General features: G+C 39.2%; 1 protein-coding gene across 3 annotated transcripts in view; it reads right to left on the reverse strand.

Annotated features, from left to right (window-relative positions):
• Window positions 1-13,992, reverse strand: part of CPED1 (cadherin like and PC-esterase domain containing 1) — a 156,654-nt gene that overhangs the window by 61,018 nt on the left and 81,644 nt on the right. For all 3 annotated transcript variants that reach the window (XM_075493254.1, XM_075493246.1, XM_075493264.1), the window contains one exon: window positions 12,745-12,913. In XM_075493254.1, the coding sequence (XP_075349369.1) occupies window positions 12,745-12,913 (169 nt within the window). The remainder of the gene's footprint in view (window positions 1-12,744; window positions 12,914-13,992) is intronic.

Here is a 13,992-nt window from a genome sequence, read left to right on the forward strand (position 1 = left end):
TAACTAGTCAGACCTCTGGGACACCGGGGGTCTAACATCAGTTACTGAGGCACTCATGTATTCCATTCTGTTTTCTGCAATGAATCCCACCTTTTCTCTAAAAATTTAGTTTTAACCTGTCACCATCTTTATTGCAACATCCTGTGACTAATTTATGCAGAGCATTAGAAATGTTTGTATTTATTTCAGTTTGACTAATTAAAAAACAGATTCACTGGGTAAGCTTTTCATTGATAATCTTTAAGTTCACAAGCACCTGCAATGGTGGATGTTCTTACCCCAAAGGGAACAAGGCTGGTCTTGATTCTGACCTGACTGTGACTACTCTGATGTGATTGATTTAAATTAAGTGCTTCCTTGTTTATATCTACACACTGTAACCCTGAGCAAACTCAGAAACACTTCTCATACATCAGTCGTTCCATGCTCTTTTAAGATATGTTGCATTATGTTCTGTAAACACCTAATTTGACAACATTTATCACACAGGTAGCAGATTTTTTTTGTGCAGCTAAACAAAATAGGTTGAAAGCACACACAAAAAAAGTATTAAATGGCCTGAATTCCAGATGGCTCGCTTGCTGCATAAAGTAACAGTATCTGCTGAGATGATCGTGGTACTGTAGTTCTTTCTCCTTACCAAATACATGCAGTAGGAAGTTTTCCTCTGCTCTTTTGTCATCTTCTTTGCTGCTCTCTTATTTCATGACCCCTGAGTTAATCCTTCTATTCTTCCTATTAGCAAGTTTAAGCAGGCAAACTTCAAACAGACTAGCGATGGGTCACAAAGTTTAATGGGCATGTAGATAATCATCTAAATTACATTTCTGGAGCTGATGGGCCAGACAGGCTTAGAGAGTAACTTTACCAGCTTTCACTGTTAATCAGCAAGGATTGTGTGTCTCAGTACGTATCTGCCTTTGCCTGCCCCTCGAGGGGCTGGGTCATACTGACTGATTAGCAAAGGCAGCTGCATTAGCTTTCTTCTCCCACAAAGTGTGTTACGGCGGCCCAAATGACTTGAAAGGCAAATGTGACCACAGCTCAAACACCAAGCACTCTCTTCTCATCACTGTGGAATTGCTGGCCCTCCTCTTGCAGATTATGATACTTGGCAGAACAGTTGTTGCCAATTTTCATGATCTGTTAACACTTAGGAAGCCTCATGCTGAAGGCTCTTCTTTCACATCTATTGTGGTACCATCTAGGGGAAAATTCAACAGGCTATTTCACATTTTCTGATGAATTTGAGAGCAGTATATGAGGTGAACTGAAAAGCATACAGTAATTGAACTGTCAATAGTGAATGCCCTGGATTTCAGCTTTGAAACACAAACTGTAGAGGGATAGGTAAAGAGAATAACAGTTCTCTGTAGGATACAGACAACTTTACAGCTACAGAAATAGCAATGAATATATACCGAGAACCTGATTTTCTCAGTGAAGATACTTACAAAGTGAAGTGTATGAAATATGAGGCTCCTTTTTTCTTATATTAGTGGTTGTGTTTTATATCTACCTGGATTCCAAAAGGAACAAGAGCAGTGGAAGACTGGCTTCCTGATTTTGGCAGGACCTTGTCCTTCTGGCGTTAGGCTCATCTTGCATAGAAATACTTCTCAATAATTCATTTTACTGCTCTTTATCAAGTTGTTAAAAAACACAAAACCAGATCAATTAAACTATGACTAGCCATGCAATAAGTTTTCACTGTCTTACTTAAGTGCAACATAGGCCAATACCAGCATTCTTTAAAACAGTAAAAACTTTTTCATATATTTATAACTATACAGAAAAGAATCTGACTAACCAGCTAAGTTAAACATCTACAAGAAGAAACTACTGAGGAACAAAGTGAAATAATCAAGAACAGTGATTTCCTTTTTTACTTCTTGAACTTTGAGAAAGGAAGTTGGATTCTGACTTTCCACAAGTTTTTATAGATGAAACTATGAAACATCTATGGCTCTGTGACCTAGGTACAACTACTTCTGACTGATGTTAGAGAGACATGAATTAGGCCAAATACGTCTATAATTTTACAGTCCATGAAGCATGCCATTTCTTAAGCTTCTAAACAAGGGTGACCAAATTTTCCACTTTATCTGGGACAGGTCCAGAGTGCAAGGACTGCCCCATATTGTGATAAAACCTTCAGGTCTCAGTTTTGTTTCAAGTAGTCACTGAGACATGGGATTATCCCATTTTCTGGTTTTCGTGTGGCAGCCTGAGTAAGTTACCCACTCTTGGTGCCACAGCATCCTTGGCTCTTTCAATGAGAACAAAAATGGTCAAACCTCTATGCCAGATTGTGAAACCCACAGCAGGATTTCAGTCATGTCACATCCTCTTTACCAACATAATGCACAGGGAAAACGATCTGCATTTCAAATATGCATTGTGAGCATACAGCCAGAAGAGGTGATAGCCTTTACGCAGTGCAGCAATAAATCACTTCAATCTGCATTATTCTATTGTACCATATGGCTGCCTTGCAGAACTACCCTTTTGCTTTTATTTTACCAAATCAGAATTATAAGATTATCATTAAAAGACCGGACAAATTACTATGAAGAGTTATGGAGTCATTACTATGACTCATTAGTCTTCCCCTTATATCACCTTCATAACAACCCATACTCTCTGCTTCACATTACAGCTTTCTAATGGCAAAATGTCACCAATAATTTCCACTAGCATCAAAAGCTGAGATGATCAAATGACAGCTATTATTTCTGGAGATGCTATAGTAGGCATACTTTCTTTTCGGCACACTCATTTTTGACCCCACATGCTAACAAAATAAGTCTAGTTAGGTCAGATCCAAAGTACATTGAAGTAAATAGAGGTCTTTTCCCTGTTCAAAGGGCTTGGATTAAGGATATTTTTCTCTTCTTCTTCTATTATACACATCACAAAATTGAGCATGACAGAGAGTCTTGCAGGCAGAATAAGCTCAGGTACCAGAAACTGTGACACCACGTTAACGACGCCACATAGAGCTGGACTGGCCTGGGTGCCGCGCAGCAGTGGCACCTCGTTTGTTCACTGTACTTGCACCAGCTTGTTTGCAGCCAGCACAAGTAGCTCCACAGCACTCGTCTGTCACGTCAGCAATTTAACAAATGCCGCCATTCACAAAAGAATATAACTGAGGCACCACAGAGCCCTGTGTGTCACACATAGCTACTGAAATTTAACCTTATAACAGTACCTTTTGCTCCAGTACAAACTGCAATGACCATTTATAAAAAAAAAAAAAGATGCACATGCAACATCTATTTTGCAAATACTTTGCCCATATACATGTACTGATTTGTCTGCGACTTAGAAACTGGCAGTCTGAGCATGGTTGTAACACTTTTGTGTGCTGTCATACAGTACAAGTTATTTCTAATTAATGAACTTTCTCTCAGTGAATCAGGTACATTGACAGAATGCAAACACTGACACAGCTATTTACCCCAAACATAAACTAAATATTTCAGCAAGGCTTCAGAAACTTTGCATGACCTTTTCTTCCTCCCCACCCCCTTCTATTATTGTACTTTTAAATGTGTCATTGCACTTCGTGGAGCTCATAAAGGAGAATTGCTTAACTCATACTTTGCAGTTCTCATACTTACATGGCTCATCCGAAGACTTGTAAGACTTTACACTTTACTGGGGAGTTAATTCTTATATCCTGATATTGCACAGTTAGAAATAGAAGCATAGAAAAAATTGTGAGCTACACTCTGACTCCCTAATTTAACACAGTTAATGTAGGCAATGCAAACCCTGGAAAGCAAGAGCTTGGCCCACCAGGGTGATTGAGATGGCCTAAGCTTGCTTCCCTGTGGAATCAAGGAAAAACAACAGCTGTTAGAGGGTGACTGAGAGTCCCCAAGTACATCATCTGTTCCTCTTCAGAGATCTGAGGTGCCTTCACGAGGTGGTACCTTTAGTACAGTACACAGGGTACATCTCAAGAGCACCCGGCTCAGGGCTGCATGCTGGGAGCTGCCCCTACCTGCCCAGGGTCTGGCTCCAGCAGGGCCCTCCTGTAGGCAGGGGCAGCCAGGAGGAAGCAGCCTTTCTTCTGTTCCTCAGCCTGGGTCAGAACCCCCCCAGGCACTCAGCCCCTAGGCTGGCCTCAGGCTGAGGCGATTCAAGCACGTGGCTCCCTCTTTTCCCTAAAGGGCTCTAACCATCGGTCCGGCAAGCTGCACCTCTCCTGCCCAAGCTGGGCCACAAGGCAGAAATGCATGGAGGAATCACTGCAGAGGGCAGGGAGAGGAAACAAGAATAACCACAAAAAAGTCTGTGCTACGTGGAGTCTTCTGCAGAAGTTACTGCTACCAGTTCTCCAGCAAAATGTAATTGATTCCAGTGGTGTTACTGGGCCTGTATTATATTGAAATCATCCCAAATAAGAGCAAAAAAGGAGCATAAGTGAAAATCTATTCTAAATATGTGGGGTTATTGCCTGATAATTAACGCAAACAAAAACCCCATAGCTAACAAGAATTATATAAAAACAGCTTTTCTGATAAGCTTTTCCAGAGAACAGCGTTCTCCCAGGAGCTGATTTGCCTACCCAGCGTTTACTGTTGTCTGTCTCCTTTCACAGCCACCCACAATGGTTCACTGCTATTATTTAAAAAGACATTTCAATCCTGTGGTTAAAGCAAGGAATCAGAAAAATCTGGGTCTAGTCCAGTCTGTACTAGCAGTCCTTGATGGGCTCAGAGATAGCACCGCATCTACAGAATCTGCATCCACAGCACTGTATCTGTCTCAGCATCTCCCCATCCTGCAGCATGCTAGGGAGCAGGTATTGCAAGGCATCTGTCAGGCTGAAACGTCCAATCATACACCCCACCAGCACCAGTGGGGTCTTATTCACCACTTGCAATCATACGGGTCTTAATTTGACTCCCTAACATTTGTAGTCATGCAAGTACGAGTTTTTGCTTGGCTAGTTCCTGGGCAGATCTTCATCTTCTGTATCTTTAATGTGTCATGCACACCCATGGGATGACATCAGTAATTGTATGAAGGGGGAGAGCAGCCTGAACACACAAAAGAATGGAATTGCTCTGTCAGGTCATTGAGGTTTATCTTCTGTGGTTTTGTTCCTCACATAATGATATACGAATGACATTTTTCCAAGGCAGCGTAATAGCAAAATAACTGTTCAAGTCAGGAGTCACTCAACTGAGTGTCTAGGATGGTGGAATGTTCCTGGTAAGACTGTGCTAAACTGCAAACATATAGAAGAGAGAAAGGAAGGAGAGGAGATATTAAATTTTCCATTGCTGAGCTAGGAGGTGCTACAAACAACACTAGCTGGTGTCAATAAATTCAGTGGTGATGAAGAGTGATATCATTCCTGATTTAAGAAGTTCTTAACTACAAGTGTTCTGCCCAAGAAAAGGGAGCATAGGAGAAATGAAGGCTGAAGGCTGCCTAAAAAATTCTGTCTCTTCAGGGGCTAATTACTGTAGCAACCTAATACTTCCTCTGGCTAATGATCATAAACTAAATGAGTTAATTGGTGTCATCTCAGTCATTATTGGCTTAAAATTGTTGAATCACTGAATCAGCATTAACATGGATTTTCTCAAAGCACTGATGGCAAGTTATCCATCAGTGATCTGTGTAACACACCATTTCCCATGTACAATGCATCATAATAATGACAAATGTAGCTGCTGCATGGAAACATCCGCTCTCTTCAGTCTCTGCCTGATACTTCTGGAGACGTTTCCTGGAGGGTATCTGGTATTAATCTTGCATCACGTGTTAAACAGGAAACTTAGCTACATAGAGAAGACTAAGCACAACTAGTATAAAATTAGGAGTGCAAGCAAAATGCAGTAAACTGGAAGACTATATGCTTTTCTCCAAGCAGCTGGACCCAACATAGACTTGAGCTCAAAGTTTGGGCTCTGTAATGTAGCATCCCCAAAATGCTGGAAAGTATGATGATGGTCCTAATCAGGCACAGCCTACTGGAGATACAGGATGAAACTGTAAAGCAAATTTTCACTCCATGCTTAGAGAAAGAGACGCCTAAGTAGAAGCACAGCCAAACTCATTCTTTGGCTGGTTCTTCCCACCTTATGCCCTAGTTGTGTCCATTTTCTCTCTATGGCCTGTTCAGAGCCTGGCAGATGTCTGACAGTGAACAGTGATTATGGGAGCCCGTGATTACCAGATGACAGTGCAGACTATGTAGGAAGTCAACTGTGTAGGTGAAAGAAGGAGTGTTCGATTTCTAGAGAAAACTCGGAGTGTTACATTAGTTTCCCCAAAGGACAGATCTATGCTTTGTTGAGCTTTTGAGACCTTTCCTTAAAGCAGCAGATACTGTCCGCTGACCAAGATACCAGCCTAATAGCTACATCTCAGATGCCGAGATCCAAAAGGAGTTCAGCACAGAACAGCATAAATGTAAAGGAGATACATCACAATGGTTAATTGTTCCTCTGACTCATCTACAAGGCAATGCTTTAAATCATCATAAAAGTCTTTGTTATAATTAAGAAAACGTGGCAAGCCTTCTCTCCCCCAATGGTATAGGTGTTGACAAAGCCAGAATATGCTGACTCAACAAAACATGTTGTTCTGAGATACACACAGAAATTAACCCTCCACTTGCAAATTAGCTCAGTGTATTTATTATTTACACCTCTACCTTCTATATCTTCATAAATATATTTTTTAGAAGCACCAAGTTGTGTTATTAGATTTAGGTGCTTGTTCACTTTATACTTACAGTGAATGGTGATTATACATCCCTTGATCTCCAAATACTTTAAAACCCCTTCAAATAGTTTTTAGGTTTTCCTGAGGTGTTGTTTGACCATGAATATTTAGGAAATTTTCTAACAATTTCAGCAGTTTTATGCAAGTGAATTCACTCACTAACATTGCCTGGCATATGTAATGGAAGAGAATTTAGCCATATATTTCTGTCAGGACAGGTACTCCTTCAGTGTAATTTGGAATTGCTCCCCTGAAATTAATTGAACCATGTTGACATACAGCCGTTGAAGATATAAGCTCTCACCTTTCCTTTTATGGCAGTCTCTTTGTACTAGCTGTCTAACCATTTTGTGGCTTTCATGTGAAATGCCTCCAATTTAACAATGTATTCAGTTTGCCACATATTTGCTCCTCAAGGTTATGTGAACACTGCTTTGTCTTTCCTGGTGAGTGGGTTGCAGGCACACAAAACCCAAAATAACTTATGCTTTATTTAATAGATTAATAGCAATGCAAATGTACATATAGTGTTTTGTGTTTTCACCCATAAATCACTTCTACAATTTCTGAACATGAAGCTCCTGCTCATTTAAAACCAGGTCTCTGGTTTTTTTCTGGACAGCTGTAACTATTCTCTTGCAAAAGCTTTAAACACAATCTTGATGTGAATTTCTTTCACAAAGAAAGCAAAAGCTGCCTTAAGCAGCACCCACTACCACTCTTCTGTGCCCAGCTGCTCATTGCTGCCCTTGCACCTACCCCTCCCCATGTGTTCACATAGAGAGACTGGGAACCTATGCTAGAAACTAGTCCATTTAAAAAAAAAAAAAAGTTCTCCCATCTGGTTCATGAGTAGCTGCAGGCAAGGAAAGGGATGCTTAAATTGGCATTGCTCCTGGAAAAAATGACTGTCATACTATGCTCTCACCAGTGTTTCTGAAGAAAATTTAGAGTATAAGCTTGAGTATTTCAGATCTAAAAATGGGTGGGCTTTTCGCTTGTCCCAGCCACTCCTTCCTTGAAAAAAGAGTTAGCATTCTGGAACTGCACAATAGCTAAAATCTCTAACTTAACAGTTATGCCAATATAAATTTCCAATTTTAATCTCTTTTAATTAAATAACCCTCTTTGAATCAAAACATCTTCTTTTGAAGAAAGCATATGCTTTGCTTTATTTTTTTGGCCATAATCAGAAAGCTTTAAAAAAACAGAAAAAGAAAAAAATGGAGTCAAACTATTTTTCTTACGTTTGGGGCATTTTTTTTTTTTTTAAATTCAAAACCACTAAAAAAATTCTCTCCAGCTCTAGATCTGAGAAGACTAAAGAATGTAATGCATGATTGCTCCTATAATGGATGTTCTTTTATTCTCTGAAAGGGAAGTAAGCTAACTTTGCAAATAAGATACAGTCTGGTTGCTGTTATAATTAAGCTGTATATTCAGTCCCAGAGATGCACTTTCTGTGTGTTTTCAAGCAAGACACTCAAACCCAGAACTGCCAAGAAGGTTAGCTGCTGCTAGAACAAGCACTGCAAAACCTAAGAGTCTGCACATGGCATCCGCAATGTCCTAAGGACAGAAGAGATGGGTGGTTTGTAATGGGGGTCACACTGAATCTAATGCAGCTAATGGGAATCACAGAAGAGACTAATGTGCTTCAAGCCTGTCCTACCACAGGACAAGTTCTTTGTTTCTCTCCTCAGCTTTTTTTTTTTCTTTTTATTTTATGGACATTATTTAATATTCGCAAGGTTCTTTGAAATCTTTGCATGAAAGCACTAGGCAAAGAGTTAATTTATGTTTCTATAATTGACAGTTTTTACTTGTACTGTCTGGTATGCAAGGAATTGTAACTGTAATAGCACACAGTTTAAAATGAACTAAAACCATTTTATTTTCCTTGGAAAATGTATAACTTGAAAAAATATAAGTATTCTCATATCTTACATAAGAAAAAAATGAAAATTTCGTTTTTAAAAGGCTTCTTCCTTTCTAAAGGGTTTTCTCATGTCTACCCCTCAAAGACTATAGTAAAGGTAAATACAGTTATTATATTAGGCCTAGGTCTTAACTGCTTTTTCATCAATGGGAGTTTAGTAGACAGAAAGAGAAATCAACATCTTGTTGCTGGCATCTTGTTGCCAGCTGCATTGCAGCCATTTGGTGTTACACAGTCAGCAATGCTATACCAGTATCTTGTTATCAGCTCTATGGGACTTGTTATGCTATCTGGACTCTAGGGAATGAATATGATAAAAGGGTTTATAAAAATATAAGAGATAATAGTACTTAAGACTAAGGTGTTCTACAAAAATCACGAAAGTTTTAAAGCTGTTCTCCTGTAAGTCTGTTCTCTCAGACCTGAGAAAACTCTAGGACAGCCAGAGCACCAGCCCACTGCACTGCACTGATTCTGGAAAGTACTTTTTCACATTTTGTGCAAATGCAGAGAAAGAGAATGTTACACACTATGGCTATACAATATAATATTAGCTATCCATTACTCACAATGCAAATGCAAAACCAAATAAATAACTCTATTACTACAATACAAAAAAAACCCCAAAAACCAACACCCAAAAAATCAAAACATGTGGCAGCAGGACACTATAGGCACAGAAGTTCACAGTGCCAAACAAGGTTCCCTAAGCACGTCACCAGTTACTTTCCATGATTGCAACTAGCAAAGATTAACCATCAAAGACGTAGCATCCACACATTTCAAGTGAGGCATAGATAAATCTGTTTGCATTTTAAAGATAATGGGCAGTGCAAGAATGAATAAAATATTTTGTCTTTTATGACAGTGTGTATGTAGTCTGAGATCTTTCACTTGAGGGTAATGCTGATACCCCTGTCTTAAGAGCTCACTGGTTTTTGCTGCTTGCTTTGTATTCTACCTGTCTTGGTATCACAGCTTCACAGGTGATAATGAAATGGCACCACTTCTCTCAAGGACACTTAATTTGAATATTTTCAACAAGTGCACAAAATTAAGTTAAAGCATAAACCAATACCCTCTCCATTTGCAGTCCAAGCAATACTGTCAGAATGCAGAACACACAATGAAAAGCAACCAAAGCTGCTGAAGGTGCTATGGTGATGCCATAGTTTATCCCCTACAAATTTGGTTTTAATGAGGATATTATAGTTGCTATCAAAAAGTAGAGAGGACAATATTTTTTTTCTCCTTTTAGGGGCTGCAAGGCTTGGAACCACACACTTCTTAACTCAATAGCCTTGAAATTAATCCAGGATTATTCAACTGCATGAGAATTATTAGAAGACTGGAAACAACATCCTGCACTGTCTTTTTATTGTAACCTTCCTTATAGTATCATCTTGCAGTGAAACCTGAATATCCTAATGGGATTAAACATAAAAGAAAGTCAGGAAAAAAAGTTGCTGGATTAGAATTTTAACTGAAGCCTTCTGTGAGAAAGACCACACCACTGTCAGTGACCTTTCTCTCCCCATGTGTGATCCCAGTTGTGCCTAGTCAAGTGTCCAAAGCAGACTCCATCAGTTCACGCTGTATTTATCCTTTTGCTTCTAAAACAGGTGTCTTGTTACTAAGAGAACAAGCATTCATGCCATCGATCAGGGTGTATTAACCAGCCCTGCAAGAGCGCATAATGTTCTCTGGTATGAAAACCAGAATATAATGATGCTATTTAAGACCTGAGTTTTGTATTGATAAAAACCATCACTCTAAGCAAAAGTCAATAAATTCTGTTCTAGCAAATAGGGAAAAGGGAAAAAAATGCCGGCTTTTGAGTGTTTTAGAATGCCATTTCTATCTCCAGCTCCAGCCTTCGTTTGTTTTTTAAATGCACTGTCTGATAAGTTTGCCTTTAACATATCTAAAAAAAATGTTTTAGAATCTCATACTGTCTTCACATATCTTCGCAGCCCTCATTAGATACCACAAGAATGCTTTTCATCTCATTTTTACTCTAAACTCCTGAAGTCCTCCCTAGCTCTGAACAATTATATTAATTAGAGAGCAGTTATTCACAGATGAGCAGAAAAACTAGCTCAATCAAAAGAAACTTCTAAAACACTTTCCATTTTTATCATTCTAGATCTCTTTGCCTTCACAGTGCTTCAAAGATTCATACTCAGTCTCATAAACACTGTCATAAAACATTAATAACAGTGTAAACTCTAGTGTGGGAGGATGTGTATGAGGTTGAATTCCTGTTCCTACACCCAGATACATGCCCCCAGTTGGGCAACAAGAGGAGCTTTCCTCACATCTTTCCAGCCAGTGTGTTCTCCTAGTAATATAACTCCAGCTCAACCTATTGCTGCTCTCCTTTTCATACTAATTCACGCCTAAGGTGTCAGGCAAATTGCTGTATACCTGAACTGAAATCTTAGGTATTATATGTTTTTATTCTTATTTGTTTTGCTGTAGCAACTATTAGACCTAGTGCTGAGCCAGTACAAAGAGCAAGAAGATGGTCCTTGACCTTTTGAGCTTGTAAGATAAGTGTAAGAGAGAGACAAAAGATAGGTAGAGGGCCAGACAGCACCACAATCAGGTATTCAGATCAGCAGTCAGTAGGCCATGACTACTACATATGTTTTCTCTGACAGTTCTGATTTGCAGATGGAGATAATTATTGTCAACATACAATTTGCTATCAAAATTTATAATCTCTTTGGCTCCTGTTTTAAGCCCCAGTGCTTATTTCTTCACAAGAAAAAAAAATCCCTCTTGATCTGTCCCATCACATAAAATGCTCTGCTTTCTCTCACCCTGGTCTCCCAACCTCTTCTGCAGTATATAGAAAGAAACCGGAGAAGGGAAGTAAGTTTTACAAAAAGGATATATTGATATATAACGATCTTCATAAAGAAGGTAAATAAAGATAGGATTAGACATTTAACATGAACATGGATGACAGTTTCAGCACTATGGTTTTGAAAATCCTGCTTCCTGGTTGCAGAATTAATTGTGACGAAATATATTCCTCCTGGATGCTCTAATATTTAGAATGAACTCACCAAACCTTTTAATCTGCCTAAAATCCCACAGACAAAAGCACTGCCCTTGATTATGATTTACCATGTCACTTCCCTCTTTGAATCAACCGGCTTATCTTTGCCCACCATATCAAGGACCAATGTTTAGTCCTCAAACTCTGGAATCCAAACAGCTCTGCTCCAGCCTGTGTCCCAGGTTTTCTATCTTACGAAGAATATCTTTATCACCACGGTTTCACTAACTGAAAGCTTCACTGATCCTGTCTTTCATTATCTTTCTTCCAATTTTGTGTCTAATTCAGCCTGAGCTCCCCTTCCCCAGCCCCTTTTTAGCCCTATTGGACAGACTCTCACCCTTTTTTTCATTCAAAATACCCACTGCTTCCTAAGGATTGTTCTTTGTTAGGAGTAATTTATTTGCATTCCCAAACTTAAATTCAGATAAATGTGATGCAACTGGCAATCATCCTTCCTTCGGAATCATCAGTGGGTTTTTTCCATTGTGTTTGTTGGTCTTCTAGAATAAACACTTTTCATTCATAAATTATCTAGCAGCATTTGTCTTGAACACTGATAAACACACCATCATCATAAATATCTTTCCTGGTAAAAGGATTTCCATGGCTCCAGTGTCACAGATAGTTATGAAAACTGCAGTCTGCCCACTGCACGGTACAGAGAGACTGTTTTCTCACAAGCAGACAACAACTTTCTGATGGGTAATGTTTTGGCTGACCAACGTAAGGATTAATTAACCTGGAGCTCTCAAATACATGGTAACTGTAGCAGGTACTTATGCTGAACTTACTTTTCATATCCAAAACGTTGTGTAAATGCTGTATTTCATAAATTATAACACTTAGAACTCGGATTCTAATCTCACCAAAACTAACTCTACACCAGCTTTGGCCTATGTACCCTAATTTATACCACTGGATGGAACAGAAAACAGTTAAATTCGCTATTAATTTGTATACCAAAAGAATATAGAGACAATACCTGCACAAACCCACACATCATATAGTCATCAAACAAAGGCAGACTAGGGCGGTCCTCTCGATAAATCGTGATTTTGTAGCTGCTCACAACCTGAGGGCTAGGCTGCGAATCATCTGTTATGAGAACGATTACTTTGTTCAGTCCAAGGCCAAGGGGGTAGTTAGCAATGCTGCAAGGCAAAACAGGAAAGAAGTGGAATAAACACTAAAGAAACAAAGATTTACACTGCTATATCTATGGCAGCTAAACTTTACTTGCTCCTTGAGGCTTCTATTTCTAACATTTTCTTTCTCTTACAAAATAAATATTATTTTAAATAAAAAATAGTGTAAAATAAGATTTGTAACAATTTACAATTATTTCAGGAAGATAAAAATACTGACAGTGAAACTTAGTGAAAACAGCTTCAGTGGCAGTGGCAACAATTCTGACACGAAATCTGTGAATGAAGCTACTAGGGACAATAATTCCTGGCAGGTCCAAGTTCGTGGTGAAGTCAGCAGGGAGACAAACAAGATCAGAGGTGTCAGGTAGTCATTGAAATTGTCACTAGCCAAATGTGATGAAGTCCCAGACAAACTGCTCAGAGTGACAGACAAGAGCAAAGCTGGACTGTGCTCTTCTTCCCTTGGCAGGGAAATGAGAAATGCTGAAAGACACAGAACCTGCACATCCAGGGCTTTTACTTTTCAGTGTAAAGGACATATTGTTATTCTGTTTTCCTTTTACAAGGAAGAAATCTGTTAAGTTTTTCATATGTATCCATGTTGACTGCCAAGGCAGTTAACATAAAAACACTAAAAAGTTGGGTGGAAGAATTTTATGGGAGCTTCTTTTCAAATGATAAATCAAGACTAATTTCTTATTGAAAATACAGGAAGCATATTAGGCATTAGATCAGTAACAACTGTACAGACTGTCTGGTTATTAACAGACATTCTAGGTTAAAGCATCTTGTTCATAGTCAGTCAAAAGATGGTGTGGTGCATAGGCACTTCATGCCATGAAGCAAAGCTAGCTCTGTAATGGTTAAGGATTCTACCTCCCAAGCGAATCATTGTCCCTGTTCTCCCTTTTATCCACTCATTAATGGCTAGTATGTAAACAGGCCAGTTCTCTGGTTCTGAGGGGCCTGACCTAGGTAAATAAACACTTTTTGGCCCTCTCAACATCCAAAAACAGGTCATGCCCAAAATGCCTATTGGGATTGTCCCTGGCACATGCTGCTGTCTGTGAGAGCTGGTTGGG

The sequence above is a fragment of the Mycteria americana genome, chromosome 1 (genome assembly GCF_035582795.1).
Source record: "Mycteria americana isolate JAX WOST 10 ecotype Jacksonville Zoo and Gardens chromosome 1, USCA_MyAme_1.0, whole genome shotgun sequence".
NCBI lineage: Eukaryota > Metazoa > Chordata > Aves > Ciconiiformes > Ciconiidae > Mycteria > Mycteria americana.